Source organism: Nerophis lumbriciformis, linkage group LG28, assembly GCF_033978685.3.
Source record: "Nerophis lumbriciformis linkage group LG28, RoL_Nlum_v2.1, whole genome shotgun sequence".
Taxonomy (NCBI): Eukaryota; Metazoa; Chordata; class Actinopteri; order Syngnathiformes; family Syngnathidae; genus Nerophis; species Nerophis lumbriciformis.
Window position 1 is genome coordinate 5,842,785 of NC_084575.2, and position 26,938 is coordinate 5,869,722.

At 42.0% G+C, this 26,938-nt stretch overlaps 1 protein-coding gene across 3 annotated transcripts in view; it reads right to left on the minus strand.

The window, feature by feature from the left end:
- The window catches only part of LOC133570634 (uncharacterized), a 67,349-nt gene that overhangs the window by 21,948 nt on the left and 18,463 nt on the right, over positions 1-26,938 (minus strand). The window contains exon 1 of one of the 3 annotated variants that reach the window (XM_072916486.1): positions 12,262-13,705. In XM_072916486.1, the coding sequence (XP_072772587.1) occupies positions 12,262-13,672 (1,411 nt within the window). In that variant the 5' untranslated portion in view covers positions 13,673-13,705. Of the gene's footprint in view, positions 1-11,834; positions 13,706-26,938 lie in introns of those variants that run through there. The other 2 variants (XM_072916484.1, XM_072916485.1) reach the window with 2 other exon arrangements.

The following is a 26,938-nucleotide window of genomic DNA, read 5'->3' on the forward strand; positions in this document are numbered from 1 at the left end:
GCTGTGTTTGGCAAGAAGCAGATAATTAATCAAGACTTGTTTGATCAGTACAACATGGCTGTACAGGCGCAATTTGATGAAAAAAGAAGGGCCTATATTGACCTGTGGATCCCAACATGACAGATTCAAGTTTCAAGTTTTATTCACAATACCATATAACAAATACAATAGTAGTAAAATATCATCATTTAAAGATGTTGGTATGTGAAAGGGTCCCCCAAATAAGCTAGAAGAAGCTTTTGACAGGGGGTCCAGAGGATAGAATATACATGAAATGATGGAATGATGGAACATGGTAGCAAGTACAACAACAAAAAACAAAACAAAAAACAACGCTATATGATTAACACAAGATAATAGTACTAAAGCAAGCATACACATACATACATACATTCATTCAACCATGCAAATCCCAACAGTAGTCTACCCTACATGAGGCATTAAATATAGGTGGTTAATAGATAAGTTTTTAGTTTATTTTTGAAGTTGGAGAATGGATACAGCATCTTGAGGCTCTCATTAAGCCGGTTCCAAATCTTTGGTCCCCTGCATACAACACTTCGAGCGGTACAATCCAGTAAACGATGTTTCCCTGATATCAAATCTAAGTTACGAGTGTTGTGGGCATGCTGGGGATGGTAGATAGGAACCAAGCTACAGAGCCTTAAATTCAGCCTGTAAATGACTTGATAGGTTAAACAAGCATTTTGATAAATATTGAACTCTGTCAGTCTTAAGAGATGATAATTATGGAATAGATGTCGAGTGGGGGCATTAAACTTGGACCATGACAGGGCCCGTATAATTTTCTTTTGCATAGATTCTAATTTGTGGAGGTAGGTAGGGAAGGTGTTACACCAGATGACATTACAGTAGTTTAGATGTGGTTCAAAGAGAGTTTTATATAGTGTGAGTAGAGCATAAAGAGGAAGATAATGACGAAGGTGAAAGAACAGGCCAACATATTTGGATAATTTGTTTAACAGATGGCTAATGTGACATTTGAAATTGAGGTATTCGTCAATGATGACCCCCAGGAATTTTGTGGAGTACACTCTCTGTATTTCCTGCCCATTGATGTTGATATGGCAGTGCTCAGTATTTGTCCGGTTTTTATTAGAACGAAATAGAATAAAATTTGTTTTATTTACATTAAGTGAGAGCTTATTGCATTTGAACCAGGAATCTACTTTCACAAGCTCTGAATTGACAGTTACTTGTAGATCGTGTAGGCTCCTGTGTGAGGTAAACAAATTTGTATCGTCAGCAAAAATTATTTTATGAAAAGTTTCGGAGGAGTTTACAAAATCATTTATGTATAGGATAAAAAGGAGAGGCCCCAAGATGGATCCCTGGGGAACCCCATAATTTATGGTCATACAGGGTGAATTGTGATCATTGACGCATACACATTGCTGCCTTCCGTATAGGTAAGAGCGGAACCAATCGAGAGGTACCCCTCTGACACCATAGTGATATAGTTTATACAATAAGATCTCAAAGTCTATTGTGTCAAAGGCCTTGGATAGATCCAAAAAAATGCCAATACCGCATTTTCCTTCTTCAATACAGTCATTGACCTTTTCCAAAAGGTCGAGTATAGCCATACAGGTGGTGCTTTTTTTACGAAAACCATATTGGGAGGGGACAAGGATATTTAGTTTTTCCAGAAAGCCATTCAGTCGGTTATAGACCACTTTCTCAAATATTTTTGAAAATGTTGGTAAAATTGAAATTGGCCTATAATTGTTCATATTATTTTTATCACCTGATTTAAAAATTGGGATTATTTTTGCCACTTTGGACATTTTGGGTACAATGCCAGCACTAAGTGACAGGTTTATACAGTGACAGAGAGGATTTATGATCACATTTGCTATGGCTTTCAAGATTTTGCTACATATCCCGTCCACTCCAGCTGTATGTGATGACTTTAGGTCCATAATGATCGTATAAAGCTCATTTGATGATTCAAAGACTGTCAAGCCAAAGTCCAAAGAGAGCTTTGCTCTATGCAATACATTTGGTGGGAGTCAAAAACTGAGGAAATCCAGCGTTACGCAGACTCTATCTATTTCAAAATGCTCTTCAGCCGTCTCAAAGTCATCTTCGGTCCAGCCAAAGGGGAAACTGCATACCCTCTCTCTGTTGATGCATCCACCAAATTAAAGAGCAAATCTTGGATCAGTGGGCGTTGGGAAGAAATCTTTAGTCAGTTCCTCAACAGACCACCTTCTGTTGACCAAGAGGCATTACAACAGATACCACAGAAGCCAACTAAGGTGTGCCTGTACCTCCCTCCTACTGGGGGAAAGTGAGAACTGCCATGGACCAGACACGCTGTGGTAAAGCAGCACTTCAGAATGGTATACCTGCTGAAGTGTACAAAGCCTTGGGACCCACAGCCTTCAAGGAATTTCACAACATCCTGTTGACCATTTGGGACAAAGGAAATACGTAGCCTGACCTTGGAGATGCCACCATTGTCATATTATGTTTAAAAAAATGACAGAAATTCAGACTGTGGTAACTACAGAGGTATATCGCTTCTCTCTATCGATGGAAAGATTCAAGCTTGTGTCCTGCTAAAATAGACTAACAGATGGTATTCATGAGAATCACAATGTGGTTTCTGTCCGGGCAGAAGCACTGTTGACCTGGTATTTGTGATATGCCAACAAGTGTATTGAGCAACAGATGGACCTGTAGGTCTTTGTTGAACTAACCAAGGATTTTGACACAGTGAATGGTGAAGCACTCTGGTCTATGTTGGCAAAATTGGGTGGCCCAGAAAAGTTCACAATAATGATAAGTCTCTTTCACGATGACATGATTGGTCAGGTCCTCTCAAACGGGGACTATACTGGCAGCTTTGGGATCAGTAATGGTGTCAACCGTCAACCTCTTCTTCATGTAAGTCATCCCCCATTCTGTGCAAGGACCTTGGCATTGGCGTCTACTTCAGATACCAAGATGAATCCGTGTTTGATCTGAGATGTTTCGCTGCAAAGACACAAGAAAAAATCATCTTCAAGGCTCTTTCGCTGATGACAATGCACTTCATGACTCACAAGGAGGACCATCTCCAAGTCACTAACGACCGTTGTGAGACATGACATCAGACCAGTGATGTTCTTGTGGGTCATGCAGCCCTTCGAGGCATCTGTGCTTAAAGTCTTTATCAATGAATCTGTATACAATAGGGGCCTAGATCTTCTTGCAAAATAACACATTTCGAGTCCTCAGTGTCAGCCAATCTGGGTCAAGGCACCAATTGAAAGAATAGACTTTTATTTTTGTTAAAACACCACAAAGAATCAGACCATTAGTCCTAAAAAACAGACATTTTATTCTACAAGGTCACATGCAAAGGATACAGCGCTGGTTTGAATCTGCTAGTACAAACAAAAATGTCTATCTTACAAAAGGTGTGCATACCGTATTTTCCGCACCATAAGGCGCCCTGGGTTATAAGCCGCGCCTTCAATGAACGGCATATTTCAAAACTTTGTCCACCTATAAGCCGCCCCGTGTTATAAGCCGCATCTAACTGCGCTAAAGGAATGTCAAAAAAACAGTCAGATAGGTCAGTCAAACTTTAATAATATATTAAAACCAGCGTGATGTGGGCGCGCATGGAATCGTATATCAACATGGACGGAGCTGCGTGAAAAAAGCCACCCGGCCTCTTCGCGTAAACTTAAACTTACCTTAACCACTCGCTCATCTTTTCTTCATCCATCCCTTCGAGTTAGCTTTTATGATGACGCCGGCTGGAAAGGTCTCTTTTGGCAAGGTCTTCCTTTTGAATATCACCATGGGTGGAAGTTTCTGGCCATTAGCATGGCAAGCTAGAACCACAGTGAAGGATGACTTCTCATTCCCTGTGGTGCGAATATTCACCGTACGTGCTCCCGTTGTATCCACAGTGCGGTTCACAGGAATATCAGTTGCTGTGAAATAGTAATCCGTGTGCGGATGGAGAGATTGCGTCTTTTCATGAACCGTATCCCTGTCGCTTAGTAGGAGCCATTTTGTGGTCTTTACAGATGTAAACACACAAAGGAAATGAAACGTACGGTAATATCCGCGCGCTTTTTCTTCTTCTACGCGGGCGGGTGGTTGCTTACAGTAGAAGAAGAAGCGCTTCCTGTTCTATGGGGGCGGGTGCTTACCTTGGCGGTTGCTTGCGTAGAAGAAGAAGCGCTTCCTGTTCTACCGGGAAAAAAGATGGCGGCTGTTTACCGAAGTTGCGAGACCGAAACTTTATGAAAATGAATCTTAATATTAATCCATATATAAAGCGCACCGGGTTATAAGGCGCACTGTCAGCTTTTGAGAAAATGTGTGGTTTTTAGGTGCGCCTTATAGTGCGGAAAATACGGTAATTATATTGTACAAGTAGTATGACGGCTGGCACCACCATGGTGGAGACTTGTTTTGGAGACAGCAAGCCTGTGAAAGGGCACACTGAACCATCATATCATCATCACTTCTTAAATGTTAGCAGAAGTACAAAGTGATGTGTTAGTACACAATTAAAAATATTAGTAAGAATGGATAATAAATATAAACTGTTGTGTGGATGTTGTTTTCCAGGATGTGTAACTAGGAAACATATTTACATGTTTGCTATTGAAGTAATTGAAAAGTAACTAAAAGAAATGTTGGGGTTTGTTTGATTGTCATTTAGTTGGAATCAAAACAAAAAAAAGTATAGTCAGATGTTAATGAAACTTTCAGGACATGTCAGAAATGGGATAAGGAACAAGTGATTAGATTTTGATGTTGATCCTGATCATCATTTGGATTCTGCCTTCTTTTGAGGGATTATTTACTACTGGGAGATTTGGCCTGGTGGAGGTCTGCGGAGCACTTTTTGGAGGTAGCGGGGGTGTATATTGTAGCGTCCCAGAAGAGTTAGTGCTGCATGGGATTCTGGGTATTTGTTCTGTTGTGTTTATGTTGTGTTACTGTGCGGATGTTCTGCCGAAATGTGTTTGTCATTCTTGTTTGGTGTGGATTCACAGCGTGGTGTATATTTCTAACAATGTTAAAGTTGCTATACGGCCACTCGCAGTGTAAACTGTATCGCTGTTGATGAAGTATGCTTTGCATTTACATGTGTGTGTGTACTGAAGCTGCTCACATCTTGTAACTGCGCGGGCACAATGTTCGAAGGGATGAAAAGCGGACGTGACATCAGCTCGTAGAGGACGTTAAAAGCAGTGCCTGCAAGGCATGCCCCCAAAACTGTGGAATACGAGATATAATGACTGATGAACAACTTTGTTCGATAATGAGGGTTGCCTCAGCTCAAAGCCTGAGCCCCGACATTAATGAACTAGCATCCAAGAAAAGATGCCAGGTATCTGGCTTGGGCACATCAAATTAGATCAGTGTGTTGCAAATTGAGCAGTTTAAAGTCCTGAATGGTTGGTTTATTCATTATTTTACCGGTATTTTCAAATTTATTAGCCTGTGGAAAAAGTTAATGTATATATGTACCTCAGAAGGCTGCAAATAGAAAAGAAGCATTACATTTTTATTTAAATTGTATTTGATATGCCATTGATATTTTTTAATTATTATTATTATTATTTGAAACTGGATTTTGCATGTCACTATAAAGTTATATAAGCCTTGCTTGTTCAATATACAATGCAAAACTTTTTTGGGTCCCTATTAACAGGTTAATTTGTTCAACCTTGGCCCGCGGCTTTGTTCACTTTTACATTTTGGCCCACTCTATATTTGAGTTTGACACCCCTGGTTTACATGTACTTAAAATAACAAGTTAGTATATGAATTGGCCTGAAAACAAACACACTGCTGTTTACAACATTATTCACAGGAAAAGAAAATCACTTTTTACAAGGGGTGGGCAAAATGACCTAAAATCTATATTGCCATAAATTCCCTACTGCCCGAGTGCAGCTGGGATAGGCTTCAGCGCCCCCTGTGATTTTATTGTCAGTTACTGATGTATAAACTTGGAAAAATATGAGGTTGTTTACAGTGTAAATCTGTATTCTGTATCGTTGTCTCTGCTATGGCGCCATCTTGTGGTCAAGTTTGCTCACTGCGAGTGCTGTGGGTTGAAAGTGTATTTCCTTTTGCTTCGTGTCTTGAACCCCAAGTATGGTTACGTCATTTATCTCGCCAAGCAACGTTTGTAAGTGTAACCGGGGATTTCCACTGGATGTGGAATGGCGGTGCCACGGCGACAGACTCATTCCGTTTTTTGTTTTGAAGTCAACATGTCAGTTTCCACCGCCTGACTTCTATATTTAGTGGTCGACACAACAAGACGGTTCAATTGAGCTAAAATCTGCTCGTGTGGGACAAGAAGTCATGCATAAACACAAAATAAATGATCCAGTTTACTTTCAAAGTAGAATATTCTGTTTAAGGCGGATGGTATTCTACACTTTGAAAATACCTAATGGACATGAAGTCCACTTGTCAAAAGGTTTTCAGACCTAATTTCACCTCCTTGACACAAATAGACAAAGACATGCTGATTCTAAAAGGCCCAAAATGAAAGAATCATACAACAGGCATATCCCCCGGCAGCCATATGGGGGCATGTGTCAAATACCAGCTGATACGAGGACTTGAATAAAAATCATTCTCCTACAGTTTCAAAGCAATGTGTACATTAAAATTCAGCGTTGTATTAAAATGACTAGTTCCACCTCCAACATGAACACTAACACTACTAATACTACTGTACACAGGAAAACGTGTGGAGGAGAATTGCAAGTAGCCGAAACAAAGATTGAAAATGACTGACAAAAGGCTCACTTTGTTCATGTACCGTATTTTTCAGACTATAAGGCGCACTTAAAATACTTTCATTTTCTCAAAACTCGACTGTGCGCCTTATAGCCCGGTGCGCCTAATGTACGGCATAATTCTGGTTGTGCTTACCGACCTCGAAGCAATTTTATTTAGTACAAGGTTAATGATAAGTGTGACCAGTAGATGGTAGTCACACATAAGAGATACCTGTAGACTGCAATATGACGCCATTAAACAACAAAACTTTTTATGTTCCATTGAAAATAAAGAACGTTACACACACAAAAATCTGTCAAAATGTCCTTGCACGCTACACCGCTACAACAGATGACGGGGAGAAGACGCTGTCGAAGGTGAGCTACGTAAATAAGACCGCCCCCAAAATGACGCATCCGGAAGCGACTGTCAGATAGTGTAGGTATACAGGTAAAAGTCAGTATATTAGAATATTTTGAAAAACTTGATTTATTTCAGTAATTGCATTCAAAAGGTGTAACTTGTACATTATATTTATTCATTGCACACAGACTGATGCATTCAAATGTTTATTTCATTTAATTTTGATGATTTGAAGTGGCAACAAATGAAAATCCAAAATTCCGTGTGTCACAAAATTAGAATATTACTTAAGGCTAATACAAAAAAGGGATTTTTAGAAATGTTGGCCAACTGAAAAGTATGAAAATGAAAAATATGAGCATGTACAATACTCAATACTTGGTTGGAGCTCCTTTTGCCTCAATTACTGCGTTAATGCGGCGTGGCATGGAGTCGATGAGTTTCTGGCACTGCTCAGGTGTTATGAGAGCCCAGGTTGCTCTGATAGTGGCCTTCAACTCTTCTGCGTTTTTGGGTCTGGCATTCGGCATCTTCCTTTTCACAATACCCCACAGATTTTCTATGGGGCTAAGGTCAGGGGAGTTGGCGGGCCAATTTAGAACAGAAATACCATGGTCCGTAAACCAGGCACGGGTAGATTTTGCGCTGTGTGCAGGCGCCAAGTCCTGTTGGAACTTGAAATCTCCATCTCCATAGAGCAGGTCAGCAGCAGGAAGCATGAAGTGCTCTAAAACTTGCTGGTAGACGGCTGCGTTGACCCTGGATCTCAGGAAACAGAGTGGACCGACACCAGCAGATGACATGGCACCCCAAACCATCACCCAACCATGCAAATTTTGCATTTCCTTTGGAAATCGAGGTCCCAGAGTCTGGAGGAAGACAGGAGAGGCACAGGATCCACATTGCCTGAAGTCTAGTGTAAAGTTTCCACCATCAGTGATGGTTTGGGGTGCCATGTCATCTGCTGGTGTCGGTCCACTCTGTTTCCTGAGATCCAGGGTCAACGCAGCCGTCTACCAGCAAGTTTTAGAGCACTTCATGCTTCCTGCTGCTGACCTGCTCTATGGAGATGGAGATTTCAAGTTCCAACAGGACTTGGCGCCTGCACACAGCGCAAAATCTACACGTGCCTGGTTTACGGACCATGGTATTTCTGTTCTAAATTGGCCCGCCAACTCCCCTGACCTTAGCCCCATAGAAAATCTGTGGGGTATTGTGAAAAGGAAGATGCAGAATGCCAGACCCAAAAACGCAGAAGAGTTGAAGGCCACTATCAGAGCAACCTGGGCTCTCATAACACCTGAGCAGTGCCAGAAACTCATCGACTCCATGCCACGCCGCATTAACGCAGTAATTGAGGCAAAAGGAGCTCCAACCAAGTATTGAGTATTGTACATGCTCATATTTTTCATTTTCATACTTTTCAGTTGGCCAACATTTCTAAAAATCCCTTTTTTGTATTAGCCTTAAGTAATATTCTAATTTTGTGACACACGGAATTTTGGATTTTCATTTGTTGCCACTTCAAATCATCAAAATTAAATGAAATAAACATTTGAATGCATCAGTCTGTGTGCAATGAATAAATATAATGTACAAGTTACACCTTTTGAATGCAATTACTGAAATAAATCAAGTTTTTCCAAAATATTCTAATTTACTGGCTTTTACTTGTATATGTATTTACATATTTTTGCTCATTAGCGCATTAATTTCAAAAACACATCACAAAGTTCGTTTTTGTTTAACAAGATTACTGAATATTACACACTACAGAATTCATGAGAGCCAACAAACAAACAAAAAACATCACTTACTGTACAAGGTCTGCTGTGACTATGACACAGACTGATATAATCTTGTTATATTCCCATTTAGATAAACAATGATTCATAATCGTCGCACAGAAGAGAGGGGTGAAACCAAGCATCTTTTTGTGTCGTTCGCCATTGCCGGGTCTAAATTGGCTGTCAAACGGTACCAACTTGTCAAAGTACATCTTCATCCTTCTACTATCCAGGTGAGAGGCATAATTCATGATTTGGAATAATCTTTCACCAGCACCGAGGCGAGGAAGGAGCTCACCAGCCGGTGACGTCAACATAGACCCACAAGCTATAAATAGTTTGTCTGCGTTAGCACTTATAATAACAATATCATTAATACTTGGTTGGTATTCAAGCCACGAAATGCAAATGGAGTATGGTTGGCACTTTTTGGATGGTTATAGAGGACCTCCCATTGGCTCCATTGCAAGTGGACTTTTTTTTACAAACCCCGTTTCCATATGATTTGGGAAATTGTGTTAGATATAAATATAAACGGAATACAATGATTTGCAAATCATTTTCAACCCATATTCAGTTGAATATGCTACAAAGACAACATATTTGATGTTCAAACTGATAAACTTTTTTTTTTTTTTGCAAATAATCATTAACTTTAGAATTTGATGCCAGTAACACGTGACAAAGAAGTTGGGAAAGGTGGCAATAAATATTGATAAAGTTGAGGAATGCTCATCAAACACTTATTTGGAACATCCCACAGGTGTGCAGGCTAATTGGGAACAGGTGGGTGCCATGATTGGGTATAAAAACAGCTTCCCAAAAAATGGTCAGTCTTTCACAAGAAAGGATGGGGCGAGGTACACCCCTTTGTCCACAACTGCGTGAGCAAATAGTCAAACAGTTTAAGAACAACGTTTCTCAAAGTGCAATTGCAAGAAATTTAGGGATTTCCACATCTACGGTCCATATTATCATCGAAAGGTTCAGAGAATCTGGAGAAATCACTGCACGTATGTGACATGGCCGGAAACCAACATTGAATGACCGTGACCTTCGATCCCTCAGACGGCACTGTATCAAAAACCGACATCAATCTCTAAAGGATATCACCACATGGGCTCAGGAACACTTCAGAAAACCACTTTCACTAAATACAGTTGGTCGCTACATCTGTAAGTGCAAGTTAAAGCTCTACTATGCAAAGCGAAAGCTATTTATCAACAACATCCAGAAACGCCGCCGGCTTCTCTGGGCCCGAGATAATCTAAGATGGACTCATGCAAAGTGGAAAAGTGTTCTGTGGTCTGACGGGTCCACATTTCAAATTGTTTTTGGAAATATTCGACATAGTGTCATCCGGACCAAAGGGAAAGCGAACCACCCAGACTGTTATCAAGGCAAAGTTCAAAAGCCAGCATCTGTGATGGTATGGGGGTGCATTAGTGCCCAAGACATGGGTAACTTACACATCTGAGAAGGCACCATTAATGCTGAAAGGTACATACAGGTTTTGGAACAACATATGCTGCCATCTAAGCGCCGTCTTTTTCATGGACGCCCCTGCTTATTTCAGCAAGACAATGCCAAGCCACATTCAGCACGTGTTACAACAGCATGGCTTCGTAAAAAAAAGAGTGCGGGTACTTTCCTGGTCCGCCTGCAGTCCAGACCTGTCTCCCATCAAAAATGTGTGGCGTATTATGAAGCGTAAAATACGACAGCGGAGACCCCGGACTGTTGAACGACTGAAGCTTTACATAAAACAATAGAAAACAATTCCACTTTCAAAGCTTCAACAATTAGTTTCCTCAGTTCCCAATCGTTTATTGACTGTTGTTAAAAGAAAAGGTGATGTAACACAGTGGTGAACATGCCCTTTCCCAACTACTTTGGGACGTGTTGCAGCCATGAATTTCTAAGTTAATTATTATTTGCAAAAAAAAAAAAAAAAAAAATGTATGAGTTTGAACATCAATTATCTTGTCTTTGTAGTGCATTCAACTAAATATGGGTTGAAAAGGATTTGCAAATCATTGTATTCCGTTTGTATTTACATCTAACACAATTTCCCAACTCATATGGAAACGGGGTTTGTAGATTTATGAGTTAGAGTGTAAAATATATATATATCCATTGTCAGGTCTTTTATAATGATTGTGAACAACAGAAAACATTCCCCCAAAAAGGAGCAGTTCCCCTCTAAATTCCAATGATTAGATTTAAGACTTTGAAGTATATGAGCATGAAGTGATGAAGCCTACTTGGATGAGTCTTCTAAGACAAAGTGAACAGTCCAGTTGTGATGGATTGAATGCCCTGAGAATAAAATGATATGTGCTTACTTGGACTGTGATGAAGCTGTGAGGACTCAGGTGCTTTGTCTTCATGCTCTTCAGTCTTCACAGAGACAACAGTCAGTGGAAACTTGCTGACATCATCCTCCTCCTGCCCTACAACACACTCTCCCTCCTGAGTGATCCACACTTCCTCCTCTTCCTCTTTAATGTGTGTGTGTGGGGGGTGGGGACTTTGGATCCTCCTCTTCCTCTTTAATGTGAGGGGGCTGCTGGATGTCTGTAGTGTAAATAAGTAAATAAGATAAAGAGAGAATATACTGTAAATAGCGACTGAGCATTTTTTGGGAAGCTATTTTTATCCCCAAGTGAAGTGAAGTGAATTATATTTATGTAATACTTCCATATTTCAAACTATCTAATCTATAAATGAATGAATGAATGAATGAATTAATTAAATAAGTTTATTTCGGTCATATAATCAACCATCAACCATTAACCATTGTGTGTGACCAGTTTAAGAGTACAGACTATACATTTATAAAAAATTATACACATTTACACACAAAAGGAAAAGAAAAGAAAAAGTGTGACCATGACCGAAAAAAGAATAGGCTGAAGCCAAAGCTTATATTTGGCTATCCTAAACCTTCACTGAAAATAAGATTACCTGGAACATCAACGTTAAAAAAAAATGTAGGAGAATATTAACAAGATAGTTACACAAACAACAATGTCACACATGTTATATGTGCTGATGTTGTCAGAAAGTCAACATTAAAGTCTTGACAGTTTATTTCAAATCCTGCAGTTTCATTTGCTGCTGCTGTTCTCACCAGCACACTTGTGTTTCTTACACTGGTAGTTATAAGAGAATCTTTCACCACACACACTGCAACTCAACACTTTCTCTCCTGGGTGTGTTCTCATGTGTCTTTTCAAATGTTGACTTAGTGTAAAACCTTTACCACAGGTTGAACAGGAAAAAGTTTTTTCACCAGTGTGTGTTCTCATGTGTACTTTCAAATATTGACTTTGTGTAAAACCTTTACCACAGGTTGAACAGGAAAAAGGTTTTTCACCAGTGTGTGCTCTCATGTGTACTTTCAAATCTTGACTTTGTGTAAAACCTTTACCACAGGTTGAACAGGAAAATGGTTTTTCACCAGTGTGTACTCTCAAGTGTGTTTTCAAATTTTGACTTTGTGTAAAACCTTTACCACAGGTTGAACAGGAAAAGGGTGTTTCACCAGTGTGTGTTCTCATGTGTACTTTCAAATGTTGACTTAGTGTAAAACCTTTACCACAGTTTGAACAGGAAAAAGGTTTTTCACCAGTGTGTGTTCTCATGTGTACTTTCAAATATTGACTTTGTGTAAAACCTTTACCACAGGTTGAACAGGAAAAAGGTTTTTCACCAGTGTGTGCTCTCATGTGTCCTTTGAAATCTTGACTATGTGTAAAACCTTTACCACAGGTTGAACAGGAAAAGGGTTTTTCACCAGTGTGTACTCTCAAGTGTGTTTTCAAATGTTGACTTTGTGTAAAACCTTTACCACAGGTTGAACAGGGAAAGGGTGTTTCACCAGTGTGTACTCTCAAGTGTGTTTTCAAATTTTGGCTTTGTGTAAAACCTTTACCACAGGTTGAACAGGAAAAGGGTTTTTCACCAGTGTGTACTCTCAAGTGTGTTTTCAAATGTTGACTTAGTGTAAAACCTTTACCACAGGTTGAACAGGAAAAGGGTTTTTCACCAGTGTGTATTCTCATGTGCACTTTCAAATATTGACTTCCTGTAAAACTTTTACCACAGATTGAACAAGAAAAAGGTTTTTCACCAGTGTGTGTTTTCATGTGTACTTTCAATTTGTGACTTTCTACAAAATCTTTACTACAGATTGAACAGATAAAAGTTTTTTCTCCAGTGTGTGTTCTCATGTGTCTTTTCAGATGACTAGGATATTTGAAAGTTTTGTGACAGTGAGAACACTTCAAGTGAGTGTTGTCAGTGTGACATGTCTTATCATCTTTAGAGTGTTCATCATCAGTGTCAGGAGAGTGTGACGTTGTGTCCTCACTATCTGATAGTGGAGCTAAGATCTTGTCTGCTTGTGATCCTCCACAGTGGTCTCCATCAGCTTCTGTTGTCATGTGTTGTGTTGAGCTGCTGCTTGGAGGCTCCGCCTCTCTCTTCTCCTCACTTTCACCTTTGACCTCATCATCTTCACTCTTCACAGGGACACCAGTCACTGGGAACTCCACCAGTCCTTCAATATGATCTCCCTCCTGACTGATGCTGTGTTCCTCCTCTTCCTCTTTAATGTGGGGGGTCAGTAAGTCTTCCTCTTCCTTTTTACAGGGCAGGGTCTGTGTCAAAGAGGAAAAGGAGAAGCCAGAGGGTCCGTGGTGCCTGGTCTTCCTCTTTGGTGGATCCTCCTTCAACATCCTGAAGCTACTCTCCTGTTTTTCAGGCAGAAGTTGTTCTTCACAGACGTCTGCAGGACACAAAATGACAAACATGCTTGAGAAATGTCCAGATTTGCTCAGTCACATGAGGCATTCAGTAAGTTTACATGTACTTAAAATAACAAGTTAATGTACAAATTGGCCTGAAAACAAACACACTGCTGTTTACAACATCATTCACAGGAAAAGAAGACCACTTTTTACGAGGGGTGGGCAATATGGCCTAAAATCTGTATTGCCATAAATTCCCTTATGCCTTAGGTATGATGTATAAAGTTGGAGAAAAGATTAGGTCGTTTACATTGTAAATCTGTATTCCGTATTGTTAGCTCTGCTATGGCGCTATCTTGTGGTCGAGTTCGCTCACTGCGAGTGCAGTGGGTTGAAAGTGCATTTCCTTTTGCTACGTGCCATAAACACGAAGTATGGTTTCTTCATTTATTTCGCCAAGCAACGTTTGTAAGTGTAACCGGGGATTTCCACTGGATGTGGAACGGCGGCGCCACGGCGACAGACTCGTTCCGTTTTTTGTTTTCAAGTCAATGTGTCAGTTTCCACCGCCTGGCTTCTATATTTAGTGGTCGCCACAACAAGGCGGTTCAATTGAGCTAAAATCTGCTCGTGTGGGACAAGAAGTCATGCTTATACACAAAATAAATGATCCAGTTTACTTTCAAAGTAGAATATCCTGTTTAAGGCGGATGGTATTCTGCACTTTGAAAAGACCTAATGGACATGAAGTCCACTTGTCAAAGGTTTTCAGACCTAATTTCACCTCCTTGACACAAATAGACGAAGACATGCTGATTCTAAAAGGCCCAAAATTAAAGAATCATATAACAGGCATATCCCGGTCAGCTATATGGGGGCCTGTACTTCAGCATTGTATTAAAATGACCATCTCTAACATTAAAGTGAGTGTCATCCAACACTAGGAAAATGTGTAGAGGAGAATTGCAAGTAGCCGAACCAAAGGTTCGGTAAGTCTGCTGTGGAATTAACATGCTCAGGTGCTGAGAGCCATGCACAGAGTGAGACCTCTTAGTCCAGTTTAAAATCCAGAGACCAAGAAGGAAACACACGGACAAAGCAATGTATTGATGACGGCAACAATGAAGTTATTAGGTTTATTTTCATTTATATCGGTCCCGGCCTACGATTACATGAATATTTTAATGCCTCTGAACATCGTATTTAATGCTTTTTAATACCATTTAAGGCCTTAATTTATGCAAAGTCCATTCAATGCCTTTAATGACCCACAGAAACCCTCTTAAATTTAAAAAAATGTGGTCCGATCGACACAAAAATTTACAGTAACAATACCAAGTATAATATCAGTATAAGGTCGATACAGTGGTTTGATCGATATTTTGTATTATATATAGTTTGATGATTTTGTGATTGTTTACAGGAAATAAGTCTTTAAGGGCATAAACCAAATTATTTTATTCAGAGCCATCCTGTTTTTTTTTCTTATTCGGGTTATTCAAGTCATGCAACCACATGCTACTTGGATATCTTGCACTTCCGCCCACTACAGTTTCTATAGCTTAGGCGCCGATCTACATTTCTGCCAGTGGGTGCTCGGACGGGCGGTAAATCTGACGCTACTTTTCTGAGCATGCGCGGGTTTTGCTTGGTGGTGACTCACCACTGGTTTCACATTTCAAATGCAGTATTAAAGGCACTACCTAATCCACTTTTTATTTTTGATATAATGAAAACTGTTCTTATTGTTTTAGATAGATGGATAGTACTTTATTGATTCCTTCAGGAGAGTTCCCTCAGGAAAATTTAAATTTTAATGTATTTAAATAAATAAATAAATACATTTTAATTTTATTTATGATGCTAAGAATATAGTTTTATTCTAACTTTCTCATGTTAATTTTGAAATAATTAAATATATATATATATATATATATATATATATATATATATATATATATGTGTGTGTGTTTTTATCTCAAACATGTTATGATGGCAAAATGAACATTGATTACTATTATGCATGCAAATAATGCAATGAACTGTATTGCATTCTTAAAATGTAAAACTGTTGTCGTCATTATTAAGTGGTTTGTCTTTTTGTATTGTTTATGTATTGTTGGCAGGTTGAAAACAGCTCAGCGGATTTGCGTGGAGAAACCACCATTTAAACGGCACCGTATAATAATCATCAAAAACGCACAAGAGACAATTACTTTTTTTATGTGATCACACCACACAGCACATAGGGCTGTGAGCGCACCTGTTTTTATTAGCACACACAAATTGGCATGCATTTCAGCTGTGCATGTCAGCCTTCAATAATGAAAACAGGTGTTTAGGAAATAAGACAATTAGGACAAACGCAATAATAGAGGGCACATCTTAACATGTATAATTAAACCTTAATTCAGCAAAAATATTGCTCCGGCAGGGCTGCACCAAATGATAATATAAATCCATTTAATCAAGTCAAAATACAAATAAGGCAACAAGAGAAGTATCCCACACTTCTCTTTTGTAAAGTAAAATTGTACAGCCGACATCAGCATCTACATCAACAATATGATTTGCCTGAGAAGCTGGACCGGACAAAATATATATATATTTTTTTAAGCAAAAATATCCATCCATCCGGCGGAGGAAACTCATTTTGGCCGCTTGTACCCGTGATCTTGTCCTTTCGGTCATAAACCAAAGTTCATGACCATCGGTGAGGGTGGGAACGTAGATCGACCGGTAAATTGAGAGCTTTGCTTTTCGGCTCAGATCCTTCTTCACCACAACGGATCGATACAGTGTCCGCATTACTGAAGACGCCGCACCAATCCACCTGTCGATCTCACGATCCACTCTTCCCCCACTCGTGAGCAACACTCCTAGGTACTTGAACTCCTTGGGGCAAGATCTCCTCCCCAACCTGGAGATGGAACTCCACTCTTTCCCGGGCGAGAACCATGGACTCGGACTTGGAGGTGCTGATTTCCATCCCAGTCGCTTCGCACTCGGCTGCGAACCGATCCAGTGAGGGCTGAAGATCCTGGCCAGTTGAAGCCATCAGGACCACATCATCTGCAAAAAGCAGAGACCTAATCCTGCAGCCGCCAAACCGGATCCCCTCAACGCCCTGACTGCGCCTAGAAATTCTGCCCATAAAAGTTATGAACAGAATCAGTGACAAAGTGCAGCCTTGGCGGAGTCCAACCCTCACTGGAAACGTGTCCGACTTACTGCCAGCAATGCGGACCAAGCTGTGACACTGATCATACAGGGAGCGGACCGCCACAATCAGACAGTCTGATACCCCATACTCTCTGAGCACTCCCCACAAGACTTCCCGGGGGACACGGTCGAATGCCTTCTCCAAGTCCACAAAGCAAACTCCCATGCACCCTCAAGGACCCTGCCGAGAGTATAGAGCTGGTCCACAGTTCCACGACCAGGACGAAAACCACACTGTTCCTCCTGAATCCGAGGTTCGACTATCCGGCGTAGCCTCCTCTCCAGTACACCTGAATAGACCTTACCGGGAAGGCTGAGGAGTGTGATCCCACGATAGTTGGAACACACCCTCCGGTTCCCCTTCTTAAAGAGAGGAACCACCACCCCAGCGATGTTGCAGAGTCTTGTCAACCAAGACAGCCCCACAGTATCCAGAGCCTTAAGGAACTCTGGGCGGGTCTCATCCATCCCCGGGGCCTTGCCACTGAGGAGCTTTTTAACTACCTCGGCAACCTCAGCCCCAGAAATAGGAGAGCCCACCACAGATTCCTCAGGCACTGCTTCCTCATAGGAAGATGTGTTGGTGGGATTGAGGAGGTCTTCGAGGTATTCCCTCCACCGATCCACAACAGCCGCATTAGAGGTCAGCAGTACACCATCCTCACCATACACGGTGTTGACAGTGCACTGCTTCACCCCCCCCCCCGAGGCGGCGGATGGTGGACCAGAATAGCTTCGAAGCCGTCCGGAAGTCGTTTTCCATGGCTTCCCAAAACTCCTCCCATGTCCGAGTTTTTGCCTCCGCGACTGCTGAAGCCGCACTTTGCTTGGCCTGTCGGTACCTGTGTGCTGCCTCTGGAGTCCCATGAGCCAAAAGGACCCGATAGGACACTTTCTTCAGCTTGACGGCATCCCTCACTGCTGGCGTCTACCAGCGGGTTCTAGGATTACCGCCACAACAGGCACCGACCACCTTGAGGCCACAGCTCCAATCAGCCGCCTCGACAATAGAGGCACGGAACATGGTCCACTCGGACTCAATATCCAGTGCCTCCCTCGTGACATGTTCAAAGTTCTTCCGTAGGTGGAAATTGAAACTCTTTCTGACAGGAGATTCTGCTGGACGTTCGAGCAGACCCTCACAATGCGTTTGGGCCTGTCAGGTCCGTCTGGCATCCTCCCCATCCATCGGAGCCAGCTCACCATCAGGTGGTGATTGGTAGAAAGCTCCGTCCCTCTCTTCACTCGAGTGTCCAAAACATGAGGCCGCAAATCCGATGACACAACTACTAAGTCAATAATAGAACTGCGGCTGCACCAAATAATAAGATAAATCCATTTAATAAAGTCAAAATACAAATAAGGCAACAAGAGAAGTATCCCACACTTCTCTTTTGTAAAGTAAATTTGTACAGCCGATATGGGCATCTACATCTACTATATGATTTGCCTGAGAAGCTGGACAGGACAAAACATATATCTTTTTAAGCGGCATGGTAACATTAGCTGTGGTGCTAGTGGTAATACGAGAGAAAGAAGGTGCCAATCTGGTAACAAACGAAGGAATAATTCATTCCTAAGACAAACAGCAGGGGGTCCATCGTCTGGCAGTGGCTTGGCTTCAAGCGGGTAGATGGTGAACAAGTATGCGGCAAAAGCGTTGCTACAAAAAGTAGCAGCACTGCTAATGTAGCATCATTTGAAAAGTCACCCGCTAGAGAATGAGGAGTGCTTGAAACTCTGCATGTCAACACCTCCGTTCAGTGCCACACCCACAAAATGCCCAAGCAACCATTTCCACATCAACACCGTATGAAACAAATAGTCAACAACAGAAGGAGATAACGTCCGCAGGAACCTACCACATAGCGAAGGACATACAAACCCTGTTTCCATATGAGTTGGGAAATTGTGTTAGATGTAAATATAAACGGAATACAATGATTTGCAAATCATTTTCAACCCATATTCAATTAAATGCACTAAAAAGACAAGATATTTGATGTTCAAACTGCGTGGGTTCCCTCCGGGTACTCCGGCTTCCTCCCACCTCCAAAGACATGCACCTGGGGATAAGTTGATTGGCAACACTAAATTGGCCCTAGTGTGTGGGTGTGAGTGTGAATGTTGTCTGTCTATCTGTGTTGGCCCTGCGATGAGGTGGCGACTTGTCCAGGGTGTACCCCGCCTTCCGCCCGATTGTAGCTGAGATAGGCTCCAGCGCCCCCCGCGACCCCATAGGGAATAAGCGGTAGAAAATGGAATGGATGAATGGAAACTCATAAACTATTTTTTTTTTGCAAATAATAATTAACTTAGAATTTCTTGGCTGCAACACGTGACAAAGTAGTTGGGAAAGGGCATGTTCACCACTGTGTTAAATGGCCTTTCCTTTTAACAACACTCAGTAAACGTTTGGGAACTGAGGAGACACATTTTTTAAGTTTCTCAGGTGGAAATCTTTCCCATTCTTGCTTGATGTACAGCTTAAGATGTTCAACAGTCCGGGGGTCTCCGTTGTGCTATTTTAGGCTTCATAATGCGCCACACATTTTCAATGTCTGGACTACAGGCAGGTCTAGTACCCGCACTCTTTTACTATGAAGCCATGTTGATGTAACACGTGGCTTGGCATTGTCTTGCTGAAATAAGCAGGGGCGTCCATGGTAACGTTGCTTGGATGGCAACATATGTTGCTCCAAAACTTGTATGTACCGTTCAGCATTAATGGCGCCTTCACAGATGTGTAAGTTACCCATGTCTTGGGCACTAATACACCCCCATACCATCACAGATGCTTGCTTTTCAACGTTGCGCCTATAACAATCCGGATGGTTCTTTTCCTCTTTGGTCCGGAGGACACGACGTCCAGTTTCCAAAAACAATTTGAAATGTGGACTCGTCAGACCACAGAACACTTTTCCACTTTGTATCAGTCCATCTTAGATGAGCTCAGGCCCAGCGAAGCCGACGGCATTTCTGGGTGTTGCTGATAAACGGTTTTTGCCTTGCATAGGAGAGTTTTAACTTGCACTTACAGATGTAGCGACCAACTGTAGTTACTGACAGTGGGTTTCTGAAGTGTTCCTGAGCCCATGTGGTGATATCCTTTACACACTGATGTCGCTTGTTGATGCAGTACAGCCTAAGGGATCGAAGGTCACGGGCTTAGCTGCTTACGTGCAGTGAAGTGTAGTGAATGATATTTATATAGCGCTTTTCTCTAGTGACTCAAAGCGCTTTACATAGTGAAACCCAATATCTAAGCTACATTTAAACCAGTGTGGGTGGCACTGGGAGCAGGTGGGTAAAGTGTCTTGCCCAAGGACACAACAGCAGTGACTAAGATGGCGGAAGCGGGGATCAAACCTGCAACCCTCAAGTTGTTGGCATGGCCGCTCTACCAACCGAGCTATACCGCCCACAGTGATTTCTCCAGATTATCTGAATCCTTTGATGATATTACGGATCGTAGATGGTGAAATCCCTAAATTCAAACAGCTGGTTGAGAAAGGTTTTTCTTAAACTGTTCAACAATTTGCTCACGCATTTGTTGACAAAGTGGTGACCCTCGCCCCATCCTTGTTTGTGAATGACTGAGCATTTCATGGAATCTACTTTTATACCCCATCATGGCACCCACCTGTTCCCAATTTGCCTGTTCACCTGTGGGATGTTCCAAATAAGTGTTTGATGAGCATTCCTCAACTTTATCAGTATTTATTGCCACCTTTCCCAACTTCTTTGTCACGTGTTGCTGGCATCAAATTCTAAAGTTAATGATTATTTGCAAAAAAAAAAAGTTTATGAGTTTGAACATCAAATATGTTGTCTTTGTAGCATATTCAACTGAATATGGGTTGAAAATGATTTGCAAATCATTGTATTCCGTTTATATTTACATCTAACACAATTTCCCAACTCATATGGAAACGGGGTTTGTACACTATTTGATTTCCTATTATGCAGCTCATTTTTATTTGACAGTTATTGAAATATCTTAGTGACATCATGCACAAAAGTGCACTTTATTTGTTTCAAACTATTGTAGTGGTGTTCTGTACAAAAAGTGCACTTTAATTTAGTGTTGTTTTGATATGTCATCTTAGTGACATCATGCACAAAAGTGCACTAATAGCTTGTTTTAAAATGTCTCTGACAATCTTGCACTTTCTGTTTGGAAATGACATGAATGTTTGTACCACTGCTTAATAACTGTTTAATAAATACACTTTTGCGTAATTGACTTAGTTGTGGTTTCCCTCTCTGCATGAAAGTTTAAAAGTAGCATATATTAATGCAGTATGAAGAAGAATGTTTTAATGTAGACACATAGAATCATCATACTGCCGTGATTATATGCATCAAGTGTTCATTCAAGGCTAAGGCAACATATCCACATATATATGGTGTATCGTGACATGGCCTAAACATATCCACATATATATGGTGTATCGTGACATGGCCTAAACATATCCACATATATATGGTGTATCGTGACATGGACTAAACATATCCACATATATATGGTGTATCGTGACATGGACTAAACATATCCACATATATATGGTGTATCGTGACATGGACTAAACATATCCACATATATATGGTGTATCGTGACACGGACTAAACATATCCACATATATATGGTGTATCGTGACATGGACTAAACATATCCACATATATATGGTGTATCGTGACACGGACTAAACATATCCACATATATATGGTGTATCGTGACACGGACTAAACATATCCACATATATATGGTGTATCGTGACATGGACTAAACATATCCACATATATATGGTGTATCGTGACATGGACTAAACATATCCACATATATATGGTGTATCGTGACATGGCCTAAACATATCCACATATATATGGTGTATCGCGACACGGCCTAAACATATCCACATATATATGGTGTATCGTGACTAGGGATGTCCCGATCCAGGTTTTTGTACTTCCGATCCGATACCGATAATGTTTTTGCATTTCCGATCCGATACCGATACTGACCGATACCGATACTGGCCTATCCGAGCATGTATTAAAGTTTAGCGTTATTTAGCCGTTGTTTAGTTGTTTAGTTGTCAGAATCATGTTGAAAAGGGTTTTAGTACTCTTGATAACAACTAGCCAGCTGAATTAGGTGAGTTTGAATAACACACAATGGTTGGTAACAAGAAACTGACCTGTTTATTCAAGGATAAACACAAAATAGACAAAATTATACATGACAAACAGAAATGGCATCATTGAAACAAGGGCTGGGCGATATGGCCTTCTTTTAATATTGCGATATTTTAAGGCCATATTGGGATACACGATATATATATGTGCATATTTTGCCTTAGCCTTGAATGAACACTTGATGCATATAATCACATCAGTATGATGATTCTATGTGTTTTGATTGATTGATTGAGACTTTTATTAGTAGGTTGCACAGTGAAGTACATATTCCGTACAATTGACCACTAAATGGTAACATCCCAATAAGTTTGTCAACTTGTTTAAGTCGGGGTCCACTTAAATTGATTCATGATACAGATATATACTATCAGATATATACTATCATCATAATACAGTCATCACACAAGATAATCACATTGAATTATTTACATTATTTATAATCCAGGGTGTGGAGGGGGGCGCCGGATGTAAGTGTCAAAAAGACAGCCAAAAGAGTTTGATATGAGAATACATCTAAAGTTAAAATATAGGGTAGAAATGCACCCATTTGCAGGAAATGTAGTCTTGATTTTCCAAATTTTCTTTCAAGGCTTGCATGTCTACATTAAAACATTCTTCTTCATACTGCATTAATATATGCTACTTTTAAACTTTCATGCAGAGAAGGAAATCACAACTAAAAAAATCACTAATCTTTTCATACGGTGTTGATGTGGAAATTTTTGCCTCAGCGTTTTGATGGTGTGGACGTGTGGCACCGAATGGAGATAAGCGTCTCGACAGACGTCACAATATTTGAACATAGATGACGAAAACGGTTTTCTCTGTCGTGTCCGTGTGTCGAAAATTGTTATGCGCTTATTTTTTTATTAGATTTTGTGCGTGGCATAGATTTGCTATGCACAGAGGACGTTTAAACAGTGCGCAATTGCACAGGCGAGCACCTTAGAGAGAGCGTTGCTCGCACGGCTGCGCTAGCATCACAGCTAACGTTAGCCATGCTGCTACCTCTCTGCTCGGGGAGGACGTATACGTATGTGACGTATGACGTGACAGTATGTGACGTATGACGTGACAGTATGTGACGTATGACGTGACAGTATGTGACGTATGACGTGACAGTATGTGACGTATGACGTGACAGTATGTGACGTATGACGTGACAGTATGTGACGTGTGTAAGGTGCGCTCGCTGTCTGTGAGAGGGAGACACAGGAAAGAGTGAGAAGAGCCTGTCGTGTAATGCCAGCAGCTAAAAGCAACTGCGTGAGAATTCAAAGACGTGTGGATGTGTTGAAGGTGTGCTGGAAAATGCGGAACGGAAATTACGGAGCAGCAGAAAAGTGGAATGTATTATTTAAATAAGTGCGTTGGAAAACACGGACCGGAGTTTTTTTTAACTGGATCTGGATCGGCATTTTCCCATGCCTTGCCGATACGCAATTTTTGGCAAATATCGGCAGCTGATCCGATCCAAATATCGGATCGGGACATCCCTAATCGTGACATGGCCTAAACATATCCACATATGTATGGTGTATCGTGACATGGCCTAAACATATCCACATATGTATGGTGTATCGTGACATGGACTAAACATATCCACATATATAAGGTGTATCGTGACATGGCCCAAACATATCCACATATATATGGTGTATCGCGACATGGCCTAAACATATCCATATATATATGGTGTATGGTGACATGGACTAAACATATCCACATATATATGGTGTATCGTGACATGGCCTAAACATATCCACATATATATGGTGTATCGCGACATGGCCTAAACAAATCCACATATATATGGTGTATTGTGACATGGACTAAAAATAGAGATATTAATAAAAGGCCATATTGCCCAGCCCTACTTAGAATGCAATTTTTATATATATATATATATATATATATATATATATATATATATATATATATATATATACATATATATATATATACATATATATATATATATATATATTGTGGAGTCTCGCTCAAGCACCGCCTGACAGGTAGGCACCTCACAGGGGAGGAGCCAGGGAATGGAGGCAGAGTGGAACACGGAAGACAACGCCCCAGCCTTGGCCGCATCATCGAGGGGCGGTACATTCCCCTGTACCTACTCAATCAACCTGAAGTGACACCAGCTGTGCGGCAAGGTGGGGCCCAGCTACAAACCATACTTAACTCTGCCTCATTCAGGTCTGGCTCTCCTCTGTGTCAAGGCAGGTGCATCAGGCGGTGAGTGAGACATCCACTATTTCCCCACTAAAGACATTACTGGTGAAATGTTTTACTTATATTGTGTTTCTCTTGTTTTATAGGCAATAACCTTTGACCTTTAGAGAAGTGTGCTGTGTGAAGGACTGAGAGCCCCAGATGGGAGATATTTATGTTTATTAATGGACACTTTAAGTTTGCTACTTCCACACCCCGCCCTTCCTAAAAAGACTTGTACAATAAATGCCCTTTTCGGCTTGCTACAAACCCAATCCTGTGTCTTGGTGAGAATCAGGTACCACATATGGTGGAGAATGCGGGTACTCTGATTCACGTCAACCTCTGATGATGTCACACACGGAAGCACTGAGTGCTTTGTTAAAAAGCCAAGCTGAATTTCAAGGTGCGGTACAAGAATTAGTAAAAAAAAATTGCTAAAGATGTTGCTAGTACACGGCCACCCGCTGCAGTCCTAACTAAGTTATCGAGTGAGGATGATGTGGAAGTCTACTTGGAGCTTTTCGAGCGCACTGTGGCCCGGGAGAAGTGGCCGATAGCTGAATGGGGATCCATTCTGGCATCTTTTCTCACTGGAGAAGCCCAGCGGGTGTGTAGCGACCTGGCCTTGGCTCAAGACTTTAAGAAACTAAAGAAAGCCATTCTCGACAGCCAAGGGTGCAGTCTGCCTGCCAGGGCCCAGCGATATCACAACTGGACCTTCCAGCCCACACAACCCCCGCGACAGCAGGTAGCCGCACTGCTCCGCCTAACACACCGCTGGCTAACAAGCGAAGGGAATCCCCCCTCTGTAGATAGACTGGTGATAGACCGCTGTATCCGAGCCTTGCCGCCTGATGCCCAGAAGTATGCCGCACAAGTAAGCCCTTTAACTGTGGAGCAGTTGGTGGCATTATTAGAGAACCACCAAGTGAGCATGGAAATGCTGAGAGCCACCCGTATGGAAACGGCCAGAGCCACCGGGGAAGAGAAGCTAGGGCGCGACCGCCGAAGAGCGCCACCGCCAGCTCCGTCCCCACCCCGACATCAGGGCGCTGCCCCCGAGAGACCCAGTCGGCCCCCACATCGGAAATGTTATGTGTGTGGACACCCGGACCACATGTCTTGGGCGTGCCCGGAACGCGACCGTGATGTCTCCATGGCCACAGCCCCCAGCTCAGATGCAGGCAAACCATGCCTCCACACGGGGAGTGGACGACGACAACATGCCAGCCTCCCAGTAAAGATCGGAGGGACCGATGCACATGCATTGCTGGACAGTGGGAGCGCTGTGACCTTGGTACACGCTGACTTTGCCGGACCCCTCAGCAAAGACACCGTCCCAGTGACGTGTGTACATGGAGATGTCCGCCAGTATCCGGTGAGCCACATACACATTCAGACACCCCAAGGTGATGCACTGGTACCAGCTGGAGTGGTATCAAACCTGCCTGTCCCACTACTCATCGGGTCCGACTGCGTACTCTTTGGCCGTTACTGGACCCCGGGATTCATCCCAGGTGCCGTTCCACGGCAGCGTCGCCGCTGCAACAATGGACTCAAAAGTATGAGACCGCTTGCAGCCTGCCCCGCGTTTAGGCCCTCGTCAGGGGCCCCACAGAGTGACAGTTCGGCTGAAGAGGAGCGACGGGATAGTAGGAAGGAGGAGAAGGCAGAAGAGGAAGGGGACCCCTTTGTGGAGTTCCCCGTACCAGAAGAGAGCGTCAACCCAAAAACGGGCGAGTTTGCCACTGCCCAGTGGAATGATCAGAACCTCAGCTGGGCCCGACAGCAAGTCGTGGAAATTGACGGACAGAAATGTGAAGGGGTGAGTACACTTAATTCACCGTATTTTCTGATTAAAAATGGCCTGTTGTATAGAGGGGTGCTAACTAAGAGCGGGGACATAATTGAGCAACTGCTGGTGCCTAAGTCTCATATCTCCCGAGTGCTCTATCTTGCCCACACTCATCAGCTGGGAGCGCACCTAGGTGTACAAAAGACGTATGACCGCATAATAACCCGCTTCTATTGGCCCGGTGTGAAACGAGCCATAGAAGACTTTTGCAAGGGCTGTCCCGAATGCCAAAAGAATGCACCGAGACCCACCTATCGAAACCCCTTGGTCCCGCTCCCCATCATCAGCACCCCGTTCTCACGTCTGGCAATGGACATCGTTGGACCACTCCCAAAGTCAGCCAGAGGACATCGCTACATACTGGTAATACTGGACTATGCCACCCGATATCCTGAGGCTGTACCATTACGCACAGCCTCAGCCAAAGCTATAGCACATGAACTATTTATGATGTTTAGCCGAGTGGGAATTGCAGATGAGATTTTAACGGACCAGGGCACATGTTTCATGTCACAAGTGCTAACCATGCTCTACAAATGGTTAAAAGTAAAACGCATACGAACATCTGTTTATCATCCTCAGACAGATGGCCTGGTGGAACGTTTCAACTATACGTTGAAAAAGATGCTAAAAAAAGTAGCCGACGAAGATGGGAAAGACTGGGATCATCTTATTCCATATGTCCTCTTTGCCATCAGAGAGGTGCCCCAGGCGTCCACTGGCTTCTCTCCATTTGAGCTAGTTTATGG